The following is a 22,489-nucleotide window of genomic DNA, read 5'->3' as shown; positions in this document are numbered from 1 at the left end:
GAGAATTTGGCCAAATTTCCAATCATTGTAGCGGGACCAGAGAATCCTGCTGCCATGAACGGTCAGAAAATTCCAACCCTCGTCTAGATAGAAGCAGTGAGCTTATGGCTGTCCAACGGGCATGCTGATGCAGTGGTGGTGTAGTGATTTCATAACTGAACTAGTAATCTAGAAGGCCTGGGAAGATGACCTGGACACACAAGGTTAAATTTCACCATGGCAGCTGGGGAACTTAATTCAGTTAAATAAGTCAAATCTGGGGTGCAAGGCCAGTGCAAGTAATATTAACCAATAAGAACATCATAAACATCCATCTGGTACACAAATATCCTTCTGAGCAGATAATCTGTTGTCCGTGCCTGGTCTACCCTATATATTTTTCCTTGTTCATTCATGGATCATGGGTATTGCTAACTGGCCAACATTTATTGCCCATCCCTAGTTGCCTTTAAAGGGCAGTTGAGAGTCAACCACATTGCTGTGGCTCTGGAGTCACTTGTAGACCAGATCAGGTAAAGGACAGCAGATTTCCTTTCCTAAAGGGCATAAGTGAACCAGATGGCTTTTTCTGACAATCAGATTGCCTTAACTGCCTTCTGAGATGGTCTAGGAAGCCATTCAGTTCTCAAAATGCTGGCTCACTGGCCTCTTGAGGACACTTACAGGTGGGCAGTAAATGCTGGTGGGCAATAAATGCTGGCCTTATCAGTGTTGTCCATATCTCACAAATGAATATACAAAAAAATTTACTAGATTTGCAAGTCAGTTGGGCTGGAGTCTGGCTGTTAGCAGGTAAGGCTTAAGTTTTTTTTTGGTTTGATTATCAGTGTCACAAGTAGGCTTATATTAACACTGCAATGAAGTTACCATGAAAATCCCCAAGTCGCCACACCACGGCGCCTGCTGAGGCACACTGAGGGAGAATTTAGCATGGCCAATGCATCTAACCCAGAACGGCTTTTAGACTGTGGGAGGAAACCAGAGCACGGGAAGGAAACTCACGCAGACGTGGGGAGAATGTGCAGACTCCACACAAACAGTGAGCCAAGCTGGGAATTGAACCCAGGTCTGTGCCATTGTGAGGCAGCAGTGCTAACCACTGTGCCACCGTTTCATCAAAGGTGGGGATTTATGATCGTGGAAAGGGCAATATAATGAGGTAGTAGGCCAGGTGAATTTTGTGGGACCCGTTGCAACATTGCTACATAGAACCAGAAGAAATACGTTAGCTGACATTACAAATTAAAGGAACTTTGTGATTGCAGATGCTTAACGGTTGTCAAATTGTTGTACCTGTTTTTACTTTGTGTAGTAAATACTGACTGGAAGAAATAAAAAAAAATTCAGAATCTTTGTTAATGCAGAAGAGATATGAGGCAGTTCTGTCAGATCATCATATTAGAGGCAGCTAAGGGAGGAATGACTGCCCTTTTCCCATTGATATCTGCTGCAGAGTTTTCTCTCCCACTAAAATGATGGTTCCTTTTCTTATCAGCATATTCCTGACTCTGGCAGAATCTGCAGGTTTGACAGAACTGCTTACTGAAGAAGGCGACTGGACTTTATTTGTTCCGACCAATGATGTATTTGAAAGCCTTTCGCCGGAAGAGCTAAAGCAGCTGACAAGTAAGAAGTAATCAAATTCTCAAGAATCCAATTGAAAGGTTTCAGATTGTAAAGAACGGGTCCTGGAATTAACATTTGCGCACCAATTCTATGAGCCTAAAGCACGTGTGACAGTAACTCATTGACCAACACAGAGGTCCTGGGTGGAATTTCCCAGCCTGCCCGCCATGGGGATTATAGTGGGTGGGACAGAAAATTTGGTGTGCAAAGGTCCGTTGACCTCGGGCAGGAAATTCGGATCTTGAGATGCACATGTCCAGAAAATCCTGCCCCTGTCCTTATCTGCATGAGAGGTGAGGCCACCACTGAATTGGTTGGGGCCTTTTCTTTAGGTGTCCCTGACTATATCCTGAAATGAACACACACCCAATTGCAGCTTTGAAATAAGAAGCCAGGCCACATGTCAGACACTGACTCCTAATTTTGTATATTCCATTTGGAATTTGCAGTGCAAAAGTCTTGAACACTGTGATCTCTTCCAAGAGATGGCTGAAGGCCGCCCTCTTTAAAAAAAAGGCTAAAACCTTTTTAAAATATTGCATTTTGTGGACACCAAAGGAACAGCCGTGGTTTCTGAGCTCACTGAAGCAATAACAAGACATTAACTGCTCACCCTCCTTCCCCTCACTGATCACTGACCACCCCCCCCACCCCCTCACAGGCTTAACCCTGGGGGTGAGTGGAACGTTTCCATTCTGCTCTGTGGCTGGCGGGACATGGATCGTGCAAAGGTCAGTTGACCTCGGGTGGGATTTTCCGGTCTAGGGGTGAACACAAATGGAAAATAGCGCCCTGGGTCCTTATGCGGGCTGAATTAATAGGCATGGGCAACTTGTTTGATCTGTTCTGTTTATTTATTTTTTACTTCAGTGCATGGATCTTCCTGTCTGTACAAGACTGTGGAATCTCACACAGTTTGGGGCACAAAGGGTTTTTGTCCCCATTTTCTTTTATTTTTGTGGCTTTGTTAAAGAGACTTTGAACTCGCCTTTTCAAATTATTTTGTATCTATTTCAATGTCTATAGTTAACTTCCAAAATGTTACTAAAATGGTTACTGGTGCATATGTGTTCCAATGCTGTGGGTTCAAGCCTTGATAGCTTGGTCAAAGAAGTGGATTTAAAAGAGCATCTTAAAGGAAAGAAGTGAGTTGGTGAGGTGTAGGGACTAGAGTCCAGAGCTGCTTGTCTTGTCAGCTGAAGGCATGTCTACCTATGATAAAGTGATTAAACCACTCGTCAGCCTTTTGGCTAAGATCAAGTGTAGTATTTGGTTGAAGTCATGAGGTTACACTGAGGCTTCATTTGAAGCAAATTTTAAAGCGGCATCCAGACCTTTTGGCTAAGATGCAAATAAGATCAAGCCTTGTAGGAGGTGCAATGCCTGCTCCAATCAGCTTGGATCAGGAGATCAAGCCCAAGACAGGAGGTGAGAGTCCTGTCTTGTCAGTTTGGATCGGGAACGTCTCACTTGCTGAGATTTTGAATTGGACTTTGATTGGATTGAATTGGATATAAACAAAAAGAAATGATTAAGAACAGGGATGCTGAAACAGCCAGAACTGGAGTAGTGCAGATAGCTCAGAGGGTTGTAGCATTGAAGGAGATTACAGAGATAGGGAGGGATAGGGCCATGAGGGGTTTGTAAACCAGGATGAGAATTATAAAATCGAGACATTGCTTACATGTAAGTCGGAAAATAATTCAACGACCATAGGGGCCAATGGGTGAATGGTGCAAATGAGGACGCAAGTGGCAGAGTTCATGCTGAACTGAAGATTATGGTGCTCGTGTCTTGGGCTTTTCTGCTTCTAATTAGGAAATTCTCAGAAATTCACTTTTGAGAGGAAAATCAGATGAAAATTGCTATCTATTTTACAGGTGATAAAAACGCTCTCAGACATATCCTCTTGTATCACCTCCTGAAGGGAGTTTACGTTGGCGGTGGAATTGAATATGGAGTCACCAATGTACTGAAATCATACCAGGGCAGCAGAGTTATGATAAAACTGGTGAGTTCCACGTTGGATAATGATACCCTTCAGCCCAGTTTACCTAAATCGGGAATATTTCACAGCATGTATATTCGATTCCTTGTTATACATCGGATAAAAGATGTTGGTTGAAATTCTCTGATCTTGCATGCACCTGAGATTCTCCAGTCCCATGAGTTGAGCATCGGATTTTCCATTCTCACTGGCAGCGGCATCAGGGCGTGCAAGACTGGAGAATTCCAGCCATTATCACCCCAAATTAACATTTACATATTCAAATTCTAAGTATGTATTTCTGACGTATATAAAAAATTTACCTGACCAAAATCATCCTTGATAAAATGACAGCCAGATTCTGTCATATAGGTGAAATTTTAACAAGGAATCACAGCCAGATTTACTGGAATAAATAATAATTTATCCTTCAGCAGAGCGTATGTCCTTAATACATGGAACAATTAATCTTCTTACGGAGTCACTATATCTGCATCTGTTTCACATCATTGAGTCATACAGGTTTTACAGCATGGAAACAGGCTCTTTGGCCCAACTTGTCCATGCTGCCTTTTTTTTAACCAATAAGCTCGTCCCAATTACCTGCATTTGGCCCATATCGCTCTATACTCATCGTACCCATGTAACTGTCTAAATGCTTTTCAAAAGACAAAACTATATCCGCCTCTACTACTATTTCTTGCAGCTTGTTCCAGACACTCACCATTCTATGTTTGAAAAAATTGCCCCTCTGGACTCTTTTGTATCTCTCCCTTCTCACCTTAAACCTGTGCCATCTAATTTTAGACTCCCCTACCTTTGGGAAAAGAGGTTGACTATCTAACTGATCCATGCCCCTTATTATTTTACAGATCTCTATAAGATCACCCGAAGCCTCCTACACTTCAGGAAAATCCATCCAGCCTCTCCTTATAACTCAAGCCGTCAAGTCCCGGTAGCATCATAGTAGATCTCTTCTGCACTCTTTCTAGTTTAATAATATCCTTTCTGTAATAGGGTGACCAGAACTGTACACGGTCATCCAAGCATGGCCTTACCAATGTCTTGTACAAGTTCAACAAGACGTCCCAACTCCTGTATTCAATGTTCTGAGCAATGAAACCAAGCATGCCAAACGCCTTCTTCACCACTCTGTCCAGCTATGACTCCACTTTCAGGAAGCTACGAACCTGTACTCCTAGATCTCTTTGTTATTTGACTCTCACCAATACCCTACCATTAAGTGCTGCCCTGGCTCGATCTACCAAAATGCATCAGCTTGCATTTATCGAAATTAAACTCCATCTGCTATTCATCAACCCACTGGCTGAATTGATCAAGATCCCGTTGCAATTCTAGGTAACTTCCTTTACTGTCCACTATGCCACCAATCTTGGTGTCATAATGGCCTTCAACAAATTAGTAAAACAACTGAAATAATTTATTCTACTGCATTGTATTGTTCAGAATTGAACAATCTTAGTATTTCACTTATGTGACCATTATTCATGTGTGTGAACCTTGTCGCTGAAGGTCAGCGGTCTTGATGAGAAAGGTAGGATAAGAGTTTGCAATCAAACTCCCACCCCACAACTATGTTCCGTAACAGGGGTTGCCGAATGAGAACTCTGAGCCATTTGTTGTCCATGACCCAGGGATGCTGTGGGGCACTTGCAGCACTCAACTGTTGTCCTGGCTGTGGTCAACTAATCCTGTACACACTGGGGGATTGACCCTGAGACCTTTGGTGTTTGTATAGCACAGCTATTCATTGGCTAAATGAACTTACTTAGCTTTAAAACATGAAACCAAGACAGTTCCTCATTCAGAACTTTGCAGTATCTGGGCCATCTATTCGAAACAAAACAGATTATTGATAAAAGGCTGCAAATGCACTTAAGTCATCAATTCTCTTTGCTTTCAGGTGAACAACACAATGTTAGTAAACAATGTCAAATCCAAAGAATCTGATCTCATGGCAAACAATGGTGTTATTCATGTGGTTAATTCTTTACTCTTTCCAAAAGGTAAGCTTTTTGTTTTCTAGTTGGTTGAACCCTTCCCAATTTTACAATAAGTGAAATCTGAATGGCATTAATGCTAAATGGACCCTTTCAGTCTGTCTGCTGCCTATTCACCTGCTTGTATGTCTTTTGGAGCATTAGGAATTTTCTTAGTTGATGTACCTTTGATGGTGGTACAAAGGTGGCTTTTCTGGGGTCTCCTTTTATCAGCTGCCAGACTCAGAGCAGCCAATTAGGAAAACCTCAGAGGAAATGTTTGGTGTCCTGTCTGAACAGTTTCACAAAGGCTAGAATCTTACTCTCTGTGCCGTGTATTTTTTAGTACTGTTGTGGTATGTGTACATTGCTGACTAAGCCATCATTCATTGTTCTAATTGCTTTTGAGAAGATGGTGGTCACCATCTTTCTTGGACCACTGCAATCCATGTGTTGTAGGTACAGCCACAGTGCTCTCAGGAAGGCAGTTCCAGGATTTTGACCCAGCTACAATGGAGGATCAATGATATAGGACCCGATTTTACCATCAAGTGGTGCCCATTTTAAGGTGCGAAAACTTGGTAAAGTTGGGCATGAGGCAGGTAGCATGATCCACGCCACCTCCGCGCTGGTTCCCCCTTTACCGAGGCCTGAAAATGGCCGTGATTGGGACCACACCCAAAACAGGTGCAACAGCCATTTAATTGTATTTGCATGTATTTAAATTAACTTAATTGGCTGCACATCTAACCTTACCGACACTCCCCCTTTACCACCATGGTCGCCCACCCAGAATTGGCGTGAAACAGACATGCTCTACAAAAGTCCAATTTGGGCGCTGTAGTTAGTGAGGAGGTAAGTGCTGAGCATCTGATGGCTCTCTGCTTGAGATCGGTGGGGGAGGTGGGGAGAAGGTGGGTCCGATGGCTCTCTGCTTGAGATCAGTGGGAGAAGGCAGGGGAAGGGGGGGTTCTGCTCCTACTTTGCCTAATATCAGTGAGGGGAAAGGTTGCCATGCTGCCTGGGATTGATGGGAGGGAAGGGCCCACAATCGGTCTGGGTGGCAGAAAGCAGGGGAGGATATGGGGGTCAGTAATGTTTTAGGGTGGGCCAATGTCTGTGGGGGCCAGGGGAAGGCATTATCCAGCCCGGGAGAAATGTGGCAGGGAGCCATGTTCTACGTTTTGTTTCTGCGCATGTGCAGTTGGAGGCGCTGATCGGAGCTACAGGATTTTGGGTGTGTTAAGTTCCACTCCCGGCTTCTGCAGTGCAGTTCGAAATTGCTGATACTTTTTCAGGCAGAGTGCATATGGGTGCGCCTGAGAACAGGTCTAAAAGTCAGATCTGAAACACTCCCAGTTTCAAGTCCACCCAGTGCTTAGAATCAAAATGGTAAAATAAGGCCCTCAGTTTCAAGTTAGGTGAAGAGCAAAAGATTAATGAAAACAGTCCCAGACAGAAACTGGGGAATTTATAATGGGAAACAAAGAAATGGCTGACTGTCTTTACAAAGGAGGACACAAATAACATACCAGGGTTTAGTGAGAGGGAAGAATTGAAGGAAATTTGTATTAGTAAAGAAATGGTATTGGGGAAACTGATTGAAGACCAATAAATCCCTAATAATCTACATCCCAGAGTACTTCAGAAAGTGGCCCTAGAAATAATGAATGTATTGGTGGATACCTTCCAAGATTCTACAAACATAACCTGAACAGTTCCCACAGATTTAAAGGACAGCAAATGTAATCCCACCATTTAAAAATGGATGTGAAGAGAAAATAGGGAATTGTAGATCAGTAAGCCTATCATTGATAGTAAGGAAAACTAGAATCCATTGTCAAGGATTTCATAGCAGAGCACTTGGAAAATAGTGACAGAATCAGACAGAGACACTATGGATTTATGAAAGTGAAATCATGCTTACCAAATCTACTGGAATTTTTTGAGGATGTAACCAGTAGAGTTAATGAGGGGGGGGGGGCAGTGGATGTGATTTATTTGGACATTCAAAAGGCTTTTGACAAAGTCCTACATAACAGACTAGCATGTAAAATCAAAGTGCATGGGATTGGGGTAGTACATAGGGATAGATAGAAAACTTCTTGGGATAGAGGAAGAACAGGAATAAACTGGTCTTTTTCTGAATGGCAGGCAGGGTTCAGTGCTGGGACCCCAGCTATTCACAGTATATATCAAAGATTTAGGTAAGGGAACTCAATGTAATATCTCCAAATTTGCAGATGATACAAAGCTGGGTGGGAGGATCCAGAGATGTTCAGCATAATTTGGACAGGCTGAGGAAGTGGACAAATGCAATGCAAATGCAGCATAACGTGGATAAATGTGAGGTTATCCACTTTGGGGACAAAGTTACAAAGGCAGATTATTATCTGGATAGCTACAGATTAAGAGAGGAGAACATACACCGAGACCTGGGTGTCATCACACAACAATCCCAGATACCAAGCATTCAGATGCAGTGGGTGGTAAAGGAGGCAATAGTATGTTGGCCTTCACAGTGAGAGAATTTGAGTACAGGAGCAGGAATGTCTTGCTGCAATTATACAGGCTACCCCAAGAATATGGTGTACAGTTTTGCCCTATCTGAGGAAGGATGTTCTTGCTATAGAGGGAATGCAGTGAAAGTTTATTAGGCTGATCCCTGGGATGGTGGGACTATCTAATGAGGAGACATTGAGTTGGTTAGGATTATATTCGTTGACGTTCAGAAGAATGAGGGACGATCTTACAGAAACCTGTAAAATTCTAACAGGATTAGACAGAGTAGATGCAAGAAGAATGTTTCTGATAGTGAGGGTGCCCAGAACCAGGGTCATAGTCTAAGGATAAGGAGTAAACCTTTTAGGACTGAGATGAAAAATTTCTTTACCAAGAAAGTAGTGAGCCTCTGGAATTCGCAGAAAGCGGTTGATGCCAAAACAATGTATGTCTTCAAGAAGGAGTTAGATATAGCACTTGGGGCAAAGGGGTCAAAGGATATGAGGAGGAAGGCAGGATCAGACTTTTGTGTTTGATCAGCCATGATCAAAATGAATGGCAGGACAGGCTCAAAGGGCTGAATGGCCTTCTCCTGCTTCTAGTTTCTATGTTTCTAAGTCAGGATGGTATGTGTTTTGGAGGGGATATTGCAGATGGCAATGTTTCCATTCATCTGATGTCCTTGTTATTCTAGACGATAGAGGTTATGGGTATGGAAGGTGCTGTCAGAGGAGCCTTGGTGAGCCTTGCTGCACTGCATCTAGTAGATGGTACACACTGCTGCCCCTGTGCATCATTGGTGGTGACTGTGAAAATTTAAGGCAATAGACGGGTGCCAACTAAGCAGGCTGCTTGGTCCTGAATGGTGTCAAGCTTCTCGAGTGTGGTTGGTAAAATATCAGTGGTCATGGAAGAAGCTGTTAATAGGCCACCTAATTGTCTCAGTTGTCCTCTGGATTGGAGAGCCATTCTCCACTCTCTCAGCAATGACAAAATGGCATGGCAGTGGAAGGATGATAGGTCCGCCAACCCCAGATCCTCCCTCATTAACTTATGGGCACCCAATATCACCCCCACCAACCTCCCAGCCTGCTCCTGTGCCCAAAATTGCACTCCAACCCAAACTGTTTGCTGATATTGATAAAAATCCAGCATGTTCCCATCCAAGTAGCATAGTTTTTCAATGCACAGAATGAGCTGTGTTCTTTGCTGACACAATAACAGATATCACTTCCTCCAAAAGCATGTGAAGAGTTTGAGATATTTCAATGTTGGCATTGTCCAGAATTCAAATTTCCTAATTGCATGGATTGAAATATTTCTTTCTTCTTCCCTTTCTCTGGAAGAAAAAATATTATGTACTTGTCTTTACAAATGGTTAGCCTGTGTAAGTTCCATGTTATGGGAAATGAGCTAATACCACCACCATATGGATCACACCGCAATCCAGCTCCCTTTGGAATTTGTATGGATTAATCCATGATTTATGATTCAAACAAGAGGGGTCATTCTTGACTTATGAGCCTGAACAGTGTACATTGGCATTCTTCTCAGTCTGAAGGGGGAATCAAAATCTCGCTCAATCCCAATAGTTACACTTGCACATTATTTCAGTACCAAGCCACAAGTGTGCAGAGAAAGCCAATGTGGCTAATACCTTCCTCGCTTCAGTCAAAGGTTACAAAGGCTAATTGTAAATTCTCAGCGTCACCAGAGCTGCCTCAGTCCAAAGATTGGATGTGAAACCTTGCATGGTGCAGAACAAGGCCAAATGGCCAGTGGAGGCTGGGTGAACTTGCCTTGTTTATTTTGTATTTTTCTCTACTGAAGGCAAACTGTCAATTTAAGGGAGACATGAGTGGATATTATTATTTGACATAATTCAGCATTACCTTTTTGTTCTGGGGTTGTTGGGGCTCTGACGAAGGGTCATCCAGATTCAAAATGTTGGTTCTATTCTCTCTCCACAGATGCTGTCAGACCTGCTGAGATTTTCCAGCATTTTTCTGTTTTTGTTTCAGATTCTAGCATCTGCAGTATTTTGCGTTCATATCAAAATGTTATTTTTTGGCTTAATTTTTTTTTACATAATAATTTATGGAATATAGGCATCAATGGCTATAACAGCATTTCTCGTGGTGGTGAGCTGCCTTCTCAAACCACTGCAGTTTCTGAGGTGTAGGTACATCCACAGTGGTGTTAGGGAGGAAAATAACTGATTATTAAAGTGTTGCGGGTTATAAACATTTAAGGTCGTGACTTTAAATCTTGAATCTACTTCCACAGATCTTCCTGTAGGAAGTGACTTCCTGTACAGAATTCTGACAAAAATAATCAAGTACATTCAGTTTAAGGTAAGTTTCTTTTAATTTAAAATTAGAGCATTAAAATAACTGAGCCAAGCATTGTATGTTGCGTAACATTTTGCATTAGTAATAATAAATAATGTGTAAATATATAATAATCAACAGTGACATACAAGCATTGGCATTACAGTTAAATTGCGTGCAGCAATGTGTTATAACACATTCCTTTGGTGAAGATGTGGCTACACAGTGATCATATCTTTATGTTAACAAAAAAAATTCCTCCACACAACATACTTAAAATATATTTTCACACAAATTTTTATGTTTTTATGATGTTCCAAATTTGTGATTTCAGATGTATTTCTATAATCCCCATATTAACAAGGTTAACATAATACAATGAGCTGGATATCACAGTGAGTGGCAAAGTGACAGTTTTTGCAGCCGGCCTTGCCAAAAGGGTGCCCACAAAGAACTAGTGGTCGCCATGGTGCAGATTTCGCCTTTAGAACATAGAACACTACAGCACAGCACAGGCCCTTCGACCCTCAATGTTGTGCCGAGCTATGTCCAATCCCAAGATCAAGCTATCCCACTCCCTATACTTCTGGTGTGCTCCATGTGCCTATCCAATAACCACTTGAAAGTACCTAAAGTGTCTGACTCCACTATCACAGCAGGCAGTCTATTCCACACCCCAACCACTCTCTGGGTGAAGAATCTACCTTGGACATCCCTCCTATATCTCCCACCATGAACCTTATATTTATGCCCCCTAGTAACAGCTATATCCACCCGAGGACATAGTCTCTGCACGTCCACTCTGTCTATCCCTCTCATCATCTTATAAACCTCTATTAAGTCACCTCTCATCCTCCTCCGTTCCAAAGAGAAAAGCCCCAGCTCCCTCAACCTTTCCTCATAAGACCTACCCTCCAAACCAGGCAGCATCGTGGTAAATCTCCTCTGCACTCTCTCCAGTGCTTCCACATCCTTCTTATAATAAGGTGACCGGAACTGAACACAATATTCCAAATGTGGTCTCACCAACATTTGGTATAGTTGCAACATAACTTTGTTTGAATCCGGCATCAAGTCAGAGAGATCTCCAGGCAACCAGCAGGTTAAACAGCCAATCATATTGGAATATTCTCATGGACAGCAAACCAGGATATTAAAAGGGTGGCATGGTGACACAGTGGTTAGCTTTACTGCCTCACAGCACCAGGGAACCAGGTTCAGCTCCAGCCTAGGGTTACTGTCTGTATGAAGTTTGCATGTTCTCCCCATGTCTGCGTGGGTTTCCTCTGGATTCACTGGTTTCTTCCCACACGCCAACGATGTGCAGGTTAGATTGATTGACCATGCTGAATTGCTCCTTAGTGTCAGAAGAATTAGTGGGGTTACAAGGATTGGGACAGATTGTTGTTAGTGCAGGCTCGATGGGCTGAATGGCCTCTTTCTGGCACAGTAGGTATTCTATGATTCTATGAAAAAGGCCTGATTACTCCACACTTTTTAATATCATTTTACAGGGTGTGGAATAAAGGTTGGTACATGCACATGGGCATAAGGTAGAAGCTGAAATATCTTTTAAAAAAACCCAAATATTTAATTACCAGGCTGCAGTTTTTTAAATAATGAGTTGACCTTCAGTCCTCTGGCACCATCCCTGGAGCCAGAGAGAATCAGGGAAAAAAAAATCCGAACTTCCACTATTCCCTTGTTTCCCTTAGCGACCTGGGATAGATTTAATTTGGGCCTGGTGATATATCCACTTCCAAAGATGGAAAACCATCTTGTTATTTCCTCCTTTGTTATGCTTATTCCATCTAATATATCACACCCCTCCACCTTACCTACAAAGTGTGTTTCATCTCTCTCTCTTTCATGAAAATACTTGCAAAATATTCATTGAAAAGCATTCCCATGTGTCTCCACACACAAGTTATTTCCATGATGTCTAATTGGACCTACGCTTGTTAAAGTCACCCTCTTGCTCTTTATGTATTAAAAAACATGGTTGGGTTTTCCTTGATTTTACGTCCCAGTAATTTTTTATGTCCTCTCTTTGCTGACCTAATTTCCTTTTTAATTTCACCTCTGCACTTTGTACATCCCTCAAGGCTTCCCGCAACATCGAATTCATGACATAGAATCATAAAAATACGCAACACAAAAACAGGCCCTTCAGCCCAATTCACTCATGCCAACCAGGTTTCCTAAACTGAACTAGTCCCGTTTGCCTGCATTTGGCCCATATCCCTCGAAATTTTACCTACCCACGCACCTGCCCAAATGTCATTTAAATGTTGTAATTATACCTGCCTCTACCATCTCCTCTGGCAGCTTATTCTATATACAGGTCACTCTCTGTGTGAAAAACTTGCTTCTTCAGATCCCTTTTAAATCTTTCCCCTCTCACCTTAAACCTATGCCCCCTAGTATCTACCCTGGAGAAAATAACTTAGCTATTTTTTGAGAGTGTACTTGAGAGTCCAGTGAGGTAGGTGCGGCGAGTAACTTACCTCCTGATTCCCCAAAGCCATCCACCATCTACAAGGCACAGGTCAGGAACGTGATGGATACTCCCCACTTGTCTGGATGGGTGCAGCTCCAACAACACTCAAGAAGCTTGACACCATTCAGGACAAAGCAGCCTGGTTGATTGGCAACACATCCACAAACATTCAATCCCTCCACCACCGATGCTGAGTAGCAGCAGTGTGTCCTATCTATAAAATGCACTGCAGCAATTTACCAAAGATCCTTAGACAGCACCTTCCAAACCCTTAGCAACTTCCATCTAGAACGACAAGGGTAGCAGATAAATGGGAACACCACCACTTCCAAGTTCCCTTCCAAGCCACTCCTGACTAGGAAATATACTGCCATTCCTTCATAGTCGCTGGGTAAAAGTACTGAAATTCCCTCCCTAACGGCATTGTGCATCAACCCACAGAACATGGACTGCAACAAGCTCAACACCGTCTTCTCAAGGGCAACTAGTCTTGGGCAATAAATACTGGCTAACCAGAGACGCCCATGTTCCACAAATGAACCGGAAAAACAGGAGCTTTTCCCATTCTGGAATTAAATTCAAGCATATTCACAGTCAAATCCAGATTAACTGGATCCCTTCAAACTAAAAACTATTCAGCAGGTCATGCATTTTTCTCTTGCCTTATCCAACGCTGAATGTCGTTTAATATCCAGAATCATTCCTAATCATTGCTTATGTTCAACATGGGGAAAGAAGAGGTCTCTCTGTCATGATTAATGATTACACCACTCAGGCTCTGTTTCAATTTTAGTTTGGTTTCTTGTGATGGTGAATGCATTTTTGCTGAGTTGTAATCTCAGTTTGCCTAGCAGAGGCAATCAGTTATGATGTCCCATTGGAAAATATTTAGGTAATAAGTTAGATTGTCGAACAAAGCTTTGTGCTTTTATTGTTCCCATACTTACCTTGCCATAATGGTTAGGAGACTGGGAAGTAATGTAAACTTGTTGTTTAGTCAGTGGCATGTTAACCCTCCAGAATTTACTAATAAGAAGATTGAATGAGGTACTATAAAATAATAACGATAGCTGATCTTTTTTATTTTGTTTTCTTTGGCCAGTTCATCCCGGGTTACACCTACAAAGAAATCAGAATGCCAATCATCAGTAAGTTCTTTAGTGATTAACAATATCCTATAAAGTTTGAAATTGTTTGTATTGTAATTAATGCTTCTTGCTTTAAAACATTTATTGTTTTTTTTGAATTGGTACTTTAAGGTTTGAAATATGTAGGTAAAATGAAACAAAGAAAAAATATAGCAGTAAGATGAAACCGAAAGGATCAGAGGATGAAGATGTCACTTTGGAGATCTGCTATTGACATGTATATTTGTCGTGGTTATCAGGACTTGCCTGTCTTCAAGCTGGACTACATGAAACCCAGAGAAAATGTTTTCAATCCCAGTGAATTGGATACTGGATTGTCAAATCCAAGTGTTTGTCCCTTCCTTAGAGAACCTTTCAGGAGTTAATTAAGATTTCCCCACACAATCAGGCAGGATCACAGCACACAATGAAGGAAAACATTGCAGCTACCTCATCATTGCATCCCTCCTGGGATCGCTGCTGGTCTTTCATTCCCAGCCCGATGAATAAAGGTAGAAGTTGGGGGTATCACTGAGGGGCAACAGGGGGTCAGAAGTAGGGGGGGTTGATAGACAACAGAACCCAGATCCCCTCCCTCCCCCGTGATACTCCCCCAAATTAATTCTGTTCTTGCTGCTTCCCAAGGCTGCCATGGGGTAGGTGGGTGGAAAATCCCAGGAATTGAACTCTTCCTGCATAGCCCCCCATCATAGCCTCCTCCAATCATAGCCTCCACTCAGGCTGCACCGCAACTCAGCCTTCAGCCCCTGGGTACTGCCCCTGGCACACTAGCAGTGCATAACTGACACTGCCAGTGTGCCAGGTGGGCACTGCCAGATGTCCTGGACCACCCAGGGATTCTCTGGTCTTTGACCCTCCCTAGTGTGGCCGTCATGCCTGGTAGTGATTCTGATCAGTCTCGCCTGTAGCTCGGAAGGGCCAGGATCGAGGAGAATTCTGCATCAAATGGGTTATGCATGTGCAAGTGCCACTTTAAATATGCTAATTGGCCTTACGCCCTTTCTGGGAATGATCCAGTCGCACCATTAGAAAGAGGACAGCATGATTGCAAACAGTTTTATGCCAGGCACGAAACTCGTTTTTAGGCCCATATGCAGTTTTTCGGGATTGGCACGATCTGCACCAGGTACAGCGAGGCCGGAAAATCGTGACTCTGAATGGAAGAAAAGGGGAGGAGTGAATACTGGAGCTGTCTTATCAGTTTGCTGCAGGTTAAAATGAATGATCACTATATCAACCTGAATGTGCTAAAGGAATCAGTGAAGCCCATTCAGAGAGCCCTCAATTGAACAAATCTTTGTGATTCATGCTCAAGTGTATTGTCTCAATGTAACTAATTGTTCAGATACCAATAGTAAAATAATCATTATGGTTGTACAACACACTTATACAACCTGGTTTCCTGAAGACTCATTGTGATCAAGTCTGACCTCTGTCGGTGTTGGGTCTCTGACAGTCCCATACACTTTAACATTATGATGGCTGCTAGCCATTCTTATATATCCCATCTATCAGATGCCCAAAAGACCTTCCAAATATCTTTAAAGGACTTTCCCTTTTAATGAAAATCATAAATGATACATAAGTCAAAGAGAATTTATATTGAAGTGAGATTCCTTCTCACAAAACCACCAGATTGTGACATAATGTCCATCTTGATACTTAATCGATTTAATCTGTTTGTATTCTGACATTATAAGGAGATGCATTGGGTCATTCCAGATGGTTAATAGTCCATATTGCTAGCTGCAGTGACTATATAGGTCTGCCCAATCTAAGTCTAACATCTCACGTCGAAGGTTAACGACTTCAGTGATTCTTATTTTCCCTTTGTTCAAACTGCTCTCCAATATTAGCAGATTGGAATTGGATAATATCCTCAAGATTTGGTTAACCATGATGGGATATTTGACACAAAGCAAATTCGAGCGTTCTCTCCAAATCAACCTTGGTTTTTACACTCTGAATTTTTTTCCCCTTTTCCTTTTCAGTCATGTTCCTCACAACTTGTTCACCTTGAGTTTACAAAAAGCTACATCCTACCAATTTATTTACTGCTAATTTTGTGGATTTTGCTCATTTTATGGGAGCTACACATATTCATGGTGACCTTCCAAGAGGCCCATATAAACAGGTAGACCCTGCCGGTCATGCAGCTGAGTCTCCAACCGGTGACAAATGCCACGCAAACGTATCAAAGTAATAATGACTGTAATGGTTAACACAAATTGAACAATTAAGAAACCATAAGAGGCCATGCGAGCCCAAACAGATTGTCCCACATTATATACCACATCCCACCATCTGTGATCTCCTAAGGTTTTGACTCCTTTCTCAATATCTTTATTGTCCTGTTGCATGCGGACCAAATGTTCTTGTGAGGTTGCTGTACGTTGAAGGATTGACTTCAGACTAATAGACAGAGGCGGAATAGGGTGTCCAAAATGGACCACCGACTTTAGAGCTTCCTCCTGCAGGGGCAGCTCTAACTGTATTTCTGTCACGTTGTGCAGGTGAACCGGCAATAATATTTTGCCTCCAACTTTGACCGGTTCCACTGGGGAGAGACAAAACATCGGAGTATTGATCGGGCATAAGGTCTCCCCATGATAGAGGTGTGAGGCACTGGTTGTAACGCAGTACCTTCCCCTGCCCACGTAGGCAGTTCTTGCCTGGCCAGGACTCCATTGGCTTACAGCGACTGTGCAGTTTGGAGAATGCTTATCCAGTGTGAATCCACAGGCGGGAGTGGTATGCTGGTACACGTCACACCTGCACACCCACTCGTTCCCAGCTTGTCGGCAACACCCTAAGTCTGGGGCTAGCCACGTGCCCCTTTTGTTAATCAACCAGTGAGGATAGTCCCGAAATTCCTTAAAGATGGCATTGTTGTTGGAAAGTTCAATGACTCCTATGGATTCCACCTTATACAATTGCATAGGAAGGGCTGAGGAGTTCACGACAATTGGGACTGCCAGTATCACTGGGACTTGGCCGTCAGTGCCCTGAGAGTGGGCCCGAGGGGCGAAAAAGGCCAAGCCATGCCGCCTGATGCGCTTATATTCTTCTTCCGTCTTATTGCTCCCTAACCACATGGCCAGATGGTGATTCTTAATAAAGGCAGGAATGCGATTAGATTCAAGGTCAGATAACCCCTTTTGCAGCAAGGTCAGCACAAAGTTTCCATACATGCTACAGGTGACTGCTTTGGAAATGTTCTGCTGTGCAAACTCCTGATTCTTTTCCCCAATGATCTCATTGACCTTACTGACAATGGACTGCATGGCGGTCACAATCTCTTGGGTGGACAGCAGAGTTTTACCCTGTTCGTGGATTAGGTCCCCACTTTGGTCATTTAATTTAGTCAAAAGCCCCTTCAGTTGCCTCCGCATGACTTCATCATGTTCCCACATTGATTCGATGTCTATCCGATTCAGACCAGCCACACCCGCAGTAGCTCCTATCCCTACCCATTCAGCTAGGCCTCTTCTTTTGCGTGTGGTTTTCAGCCCCTCACCCATATGTGGGTCAGGGCTCTGCCAGTCTGTCCTTTGGTTCCTCGCCTGCGAGTCCCCTACCAACTCCTTCAGCATGAGGTGGAACAAATTCAGATAGTTACTATGGCACAATCCGTCCGGCATATGCAGAGAGCTTAAATTAAAAACAACCGGGACAATTTCAAAGCGCACATCATTATATAAGAACTCTCCAGATTCTATCACTTCTAACCCATTTGTCTGTGGATTAGGAAGCAACGTGGGGCAAGGGGTGCCCAGACGCCTGGCAGCATCTTTATCTGGTTTCCTGATAGCCTCTAACTTCACATGAGAGCTTCCGTAGGCACTGTCATCACTTGGTTCACAACGGACATTGCCGTTGTGCCTCTCCCAGAACTGAGGCCAGTTTAATGTTTGAATTAGCATCAGGCCATTCTTTCCATTGGGTTGTTGGGATATTTTTCCTTTATATGGCACCCCGACATCCCCTACCAAAGGGGCAAACATGCCAAATTGGTCTTGAAACCACCTCCACTGGATCCCCACCGCTGTTCCATTCCCATTGCAGATGCACTTTATCTGAAGTCCCTTCCCTTCCTCCACGCGTGCACCGATAGTTCGATTCCTGTAGAACACTCCTTCCATGTAACCAGGGCTTACCACTTCCCAGTGACAGCTCCACTTTCGACTCAGCCGTTCTGTGATTTCTTTTGCCCTTTCCTCTTCTCTGGACTGATTATATTTATTCCATTCATCTTGAGGACCGTGCTGGCACCAACCCTTAATCACAGCTGAGTGACACACATGAAACATGCCCAATTTAATGAGCAGGCACATCCACCAAATAATTCTCACCATACCTGGGAAGAGATCAAAAAACAGTTTCTGGTTACTTTTTAGCTTGAGTATGTAACAAAAAAAAATGAACTGTCTTACCATCCGAAAGGATCATGGCTGGTCTTTGATTTCAACCTCACTTTCCAATTCAGGGCTCATATCCTTTGATTCCTCTGGAAACATCTAACTCACTGGGTGAAATTTTATGAGAAAAATTCAAAGTGTCCAGTTAGTGTGGAAACGGAAGAGTTTCAGATCCGTTTTTTTGGGCAAGCCTGTACTCCCAATCTTGTGGACTTAGTGTATGAAAGAATTGGGCTAGACCATTTCTAGCCACTAGAGGCAGCAGGCAGACCCATTTCTTGCACACCGGATATCCATTGTTGGCAAGAGTGTGAGAGGTGAAAAATCAGGCGTGATTCTGAATTCTCGGCTCTCGTGTGATTTCACTGGCTTGCTCCTCCCATCGATGGGCGGGGTGAGCCAGTAATATCGCAGCCACAATCTCAGCTTTGACCTTATTCATTGAAAGAGCACTCATAACCCTCTCGGGTAGATCATTGCAAAGATTCAGAACTGTCTCATTCCGCTTTATCTCAGTGTTAAATCACAATGATGATAGAAATTAAATCACAACGAAAGAAAAGAAATATGGCTCGGCATCATCTGCCTTTAGACCGACTAGCAGCAAGAGGATGAAAAAAGGTCAGGGAAAAAGTGAACACCAATGGTGAGGTGAAGAAAATGCTGGGAGCGTTATGTGCCTGCAAAGATCAAGAGAGCTGATAAAATATTAAAGAAATAAATTACTACGACGATGGATTCTTTTGACAGACTATGGAAGATTGAAGATATATCACTAAGTGGTGAGGACAATGAGCAATGCCACACTATCGTGCTAAAGGGTGGACATACGAGAAGAATGTTAAGAATATTTCAAAGAAAATAATCATTATTGTTCAAGAAGTAATGAGAAGCAGTTGACATACTTGTAGTATCAAAAGACTTGATTATGACAAGAGATTTGAGTAGACCACAACATGTGTCCCATAAAGCCGAAGATTGATGCAAGTGACCAAAGATGATTGTAGTTTGGTGGGAAAAAAGTTAGAATTAGACAGTGCAGAAGGAGGCCATTCAGCCCATCAAGTTTGCACTGACCACAATCCTACCTACCCCTATAACCCCATGCATTTAGCCTAGATGGGTCCCCCTGATACCAAGGGGCAGTCCACCTAACCAGCACAGCTTTGGAGCATGGGAGGAAACCGGAGCACCCAGAGGAAGCCCTCACAGACATGGGGAGTATGTGCAAACTCCACACAGATAGTGACCCATGCTGGGATTGAACCTGGACCCCTGACGCTGTGAGGCAGCAGTGCTAACCACTGTGCCACCATACCACCCAGTGACAAAAGGGTTGTGAAACAAACTGGAATGGAGAACAATGGAAGATGGCTGAGTGGGGCATCGGACCAGAATTTGGAGTGTCTATGAACTGTTTGGTACTGATAACTAATGTTTGACAATTATCTCATGTAATTACTTAACGGTGTCCATTGAAAGCCCGTACAGAACTTCTGAGCAGGGTTGATCAGCTTCAGTTTGTAAACAGTGTGGCAAACGATGAGCATCTAATAGTGACCATTTTGATAAACTATGGTGCAATTGTTTACAAGCAACTTATTCAGAATTTATTTTTGACAAGACTTCAGCATAACAGCAAACTCAATCTTAAATCCCATTTAATTGCAGAGACAGATGTGTATAATTATAAAACATGTTGCATTTTAATCATTTTACAGCTGCTTCTCCTCAGCCATGAGAATATGACGTGGATGGCAGATTGTGGTGAAACTGGAGGAAGTGATGATCGATTAATGTATTATAGCTTGAGGATACCTGCCTTTAAATCATATTGTCCTTGCATTTTCAGCTCGTATTATCAAGGTCATTTCTCAGCCAAACATTTCCCGAGAGATTGGAACAACTATTACCCGAGTGATTCCATATGGTAGATGCATGTTCACATGCACTGTATTTGCAACATCTTTTATTTTCTTTAACCTAACTGTTGTTCCTCTAATCTTTCCTCATTTTACCCTCCTCCCTTGAAGCTAATGGGATCTGGGCTTTGTGGAGGTGTGAGCCTCTGAATTATTTTTCCTATCTAACGAATGGCTGTAAAGCACCATCAGATATTCACTGAATGCTGAACAATGCACTGATTAGATCTCTTTCTGTGCAGAAGGTCACATATCTTGGCAGCAATCTAAGGACAAAGGATTTACTTCCTAGCCTGCCAGTAATGGGACCATAAACACTTGCAGTACAGAAGGAGATTTAGGCCAGAATTTTACCAGCACGCCCGCTCCAGGCTTGCAAGATCACACCCGAGGCCAACGGACAATGCCGTTCCGTGAGCCTCACCCGTCTTGAATCGGCGTGCCGGTAAAATCAGGGCCATGGTGTCTGTTGGGTGTGCCGGCTCTTTGATGGAGTAACCCAAAACTAGCTCCACTGCCCCAGCACTTTCCCCATAGCCCTGTAACTTCCACTGCTTCAAATACTTTTCTACTTCTGCCTTTCAAAGATGCCATGTCCTCTACCTCCCTGTGTCATGGCATCGTATTCTCCAGTAACCCCCGTGTGAACAAATTTCTTCTAACCTCTATTGTCACTCACAATAACAATGTTACAGAAATGATCCCCCCTGACCCCGGTCCCCCAATTCTTGACTGCCCAAGTCTAAGGAATGATTAATGGATCTAAAATCCTGAGGAGCATGCACCTGAATGTTTAATATTTGCACGCACAGACATCGATTTGCGCCGGGAATGTGAACTTGTAAAACCTGCTGCGCCAATGTTAACCCAGTGAGAAGATGTACATTTTGAATGAAATGGACATTTCACTGTGTCAATACTAAAACAAAGTCTGAAAAGTATTTTTATGTAAATCTGAATGACATTGCAAACAAAAAGAGACTTTTATTGCCAGCATCTAGGGGGAAGGAATTGAGGTATGAGGGATCTGGGTTTTGTCCCGTTTGACCCTGATGTATTCCCAAGTGTCAGGTTAATATCATAAACCAGATTTCGACCTGTACATGTTGCACCTTAATGCTGAGGTTAAGGACATTGGCTGCTGCAACAGGCCCTTCATGGGCCATGCAGCATTGCAAAATTCATCAGTTCCAGGCTTTGCCGAATGACCATCTGGAAACAAGTGGAAATTGTGTCTGATAAGATCATCATTGTTCTGGCTCTGTCGAGGTAGAATCGACACTGTGAGACCAGCCCAAAACCAAGAGGAATGAGAGTCAATAGAAATTGATCCTTGAACCTCATCCTATTTCCAAAGGTGGCTCCCTCACTCAAGAGAGAACTGGTTCTTGGGTAAGTGCCGATGCAGTGTTTGGAGTGAGCTTGGGTCACCTCAATAAAAGGTCCCACAATGTAATGCCTGCACAGATTTTAGTGCAGAGTATCCCACTCCTGGATGAATGTACTTACTGCCCTTTTTACGCTCAGATGTAACATCCTGCTGGATATGATTCATCCGTACACGAGCTACCTAAATATAAAGCAGCAACTAGTGAAGTTATATTGGCATAGCACCAAACATTGTCCTGCAGCCACAGTGAGGGGTAGGATAAGGGGATAAAGTCTTACTTTTCCACCATCTCCTGCTTTACCTCATGGTAATGAAAGCATTAAATATCTAACTGAACTTCTGCTACTGCTTAGTTGGCAGTAATTAAAAGGCAGACTCCACTTTGATATCCGTAAAAACTTTGTTGTATCTGAACCCTAATAACATTTGAAGTTGCATTAGGAGTAGCACAGGATTGCAGCCAAACTGCCCATTTTGAAAAGCAAAATGATTGAAAATAAAACGAGTTTCCAGTTTCCCTTACCTCAACTGATCTTTCAGAATTGGAAAATCAAAAGGTGCTCAGTGAATCTGCAAAGCTGAATCCAGTTGCAGCACCGTACAGATAGGGGATTAAGACCCACGGAAGTGCAAGTTGTCCTGATGTTGAGACCAGTGAAGCTATTT

At 43.0% G+C, this 22,489-nt stretch overlaps 1 protein-coding gene across 5 annotated transcripts in view; it reads left to right on the top strand.

The window, feature by feature from the left end:
* Positions 1-22,489, top strand: part of LOC145349122 (periostin-like) — a 92,289-nt gene that overhangs the window by 56,009 nt on the left and 13,791 nt on the right. For 3 of the 5 annotated variants that reach the window (XM_080197491.1, XM_080197490.1, XM_080197489.1), the window contains exons 12-16: positions 1,496-1,626; positions 3,507-3,637; positions 5,538-5,640; positions 10,402-10,469; positions 14,048-14,093. In XM_080197491.1, the coding sequence (XP_080053617.1) occupies positions 1,496-1,626; positions 3,507-3,637; positions 5,538-5,640; positions 10,402-10,469; positions 14,048-14,093 (479 nt within the window). Of the gene's footprint in view, positions 1-1,495; positions 1,627-3,506; positions 3,638-5,537; positions 5,641-10,401; positions 10,470-14,047; positions 14,094-20,363; positions 20,442-22,489 lie in introns of all 5 variants that reach the window. The other 2 variants (XM_080197488.1, XM_080197487.1) reach the window with 1 other exon arrangement.

This window comes from Carcharhinus amblyrhynchos, chromosome 10 (assembly GCF_965287045.1).
Source record: "Carcharhinus amblyrhynchos chromosome 10, sCarAmb.v2.hapA, whole genome shotgun sequence".
Lineage (NCBI taxonomy): Eukaryota > Metazoa > Chordata > Chondrichthyes > Carcharhiniformes > Carcharhinidae > Carcharhinus > Carcharhinus amblyrhynchos.
The sequence above is the reverse complement of the archived record's forward strand: the minus strand, read 5'-3'. Positions and strand labels throughout refer to the sequence as shown.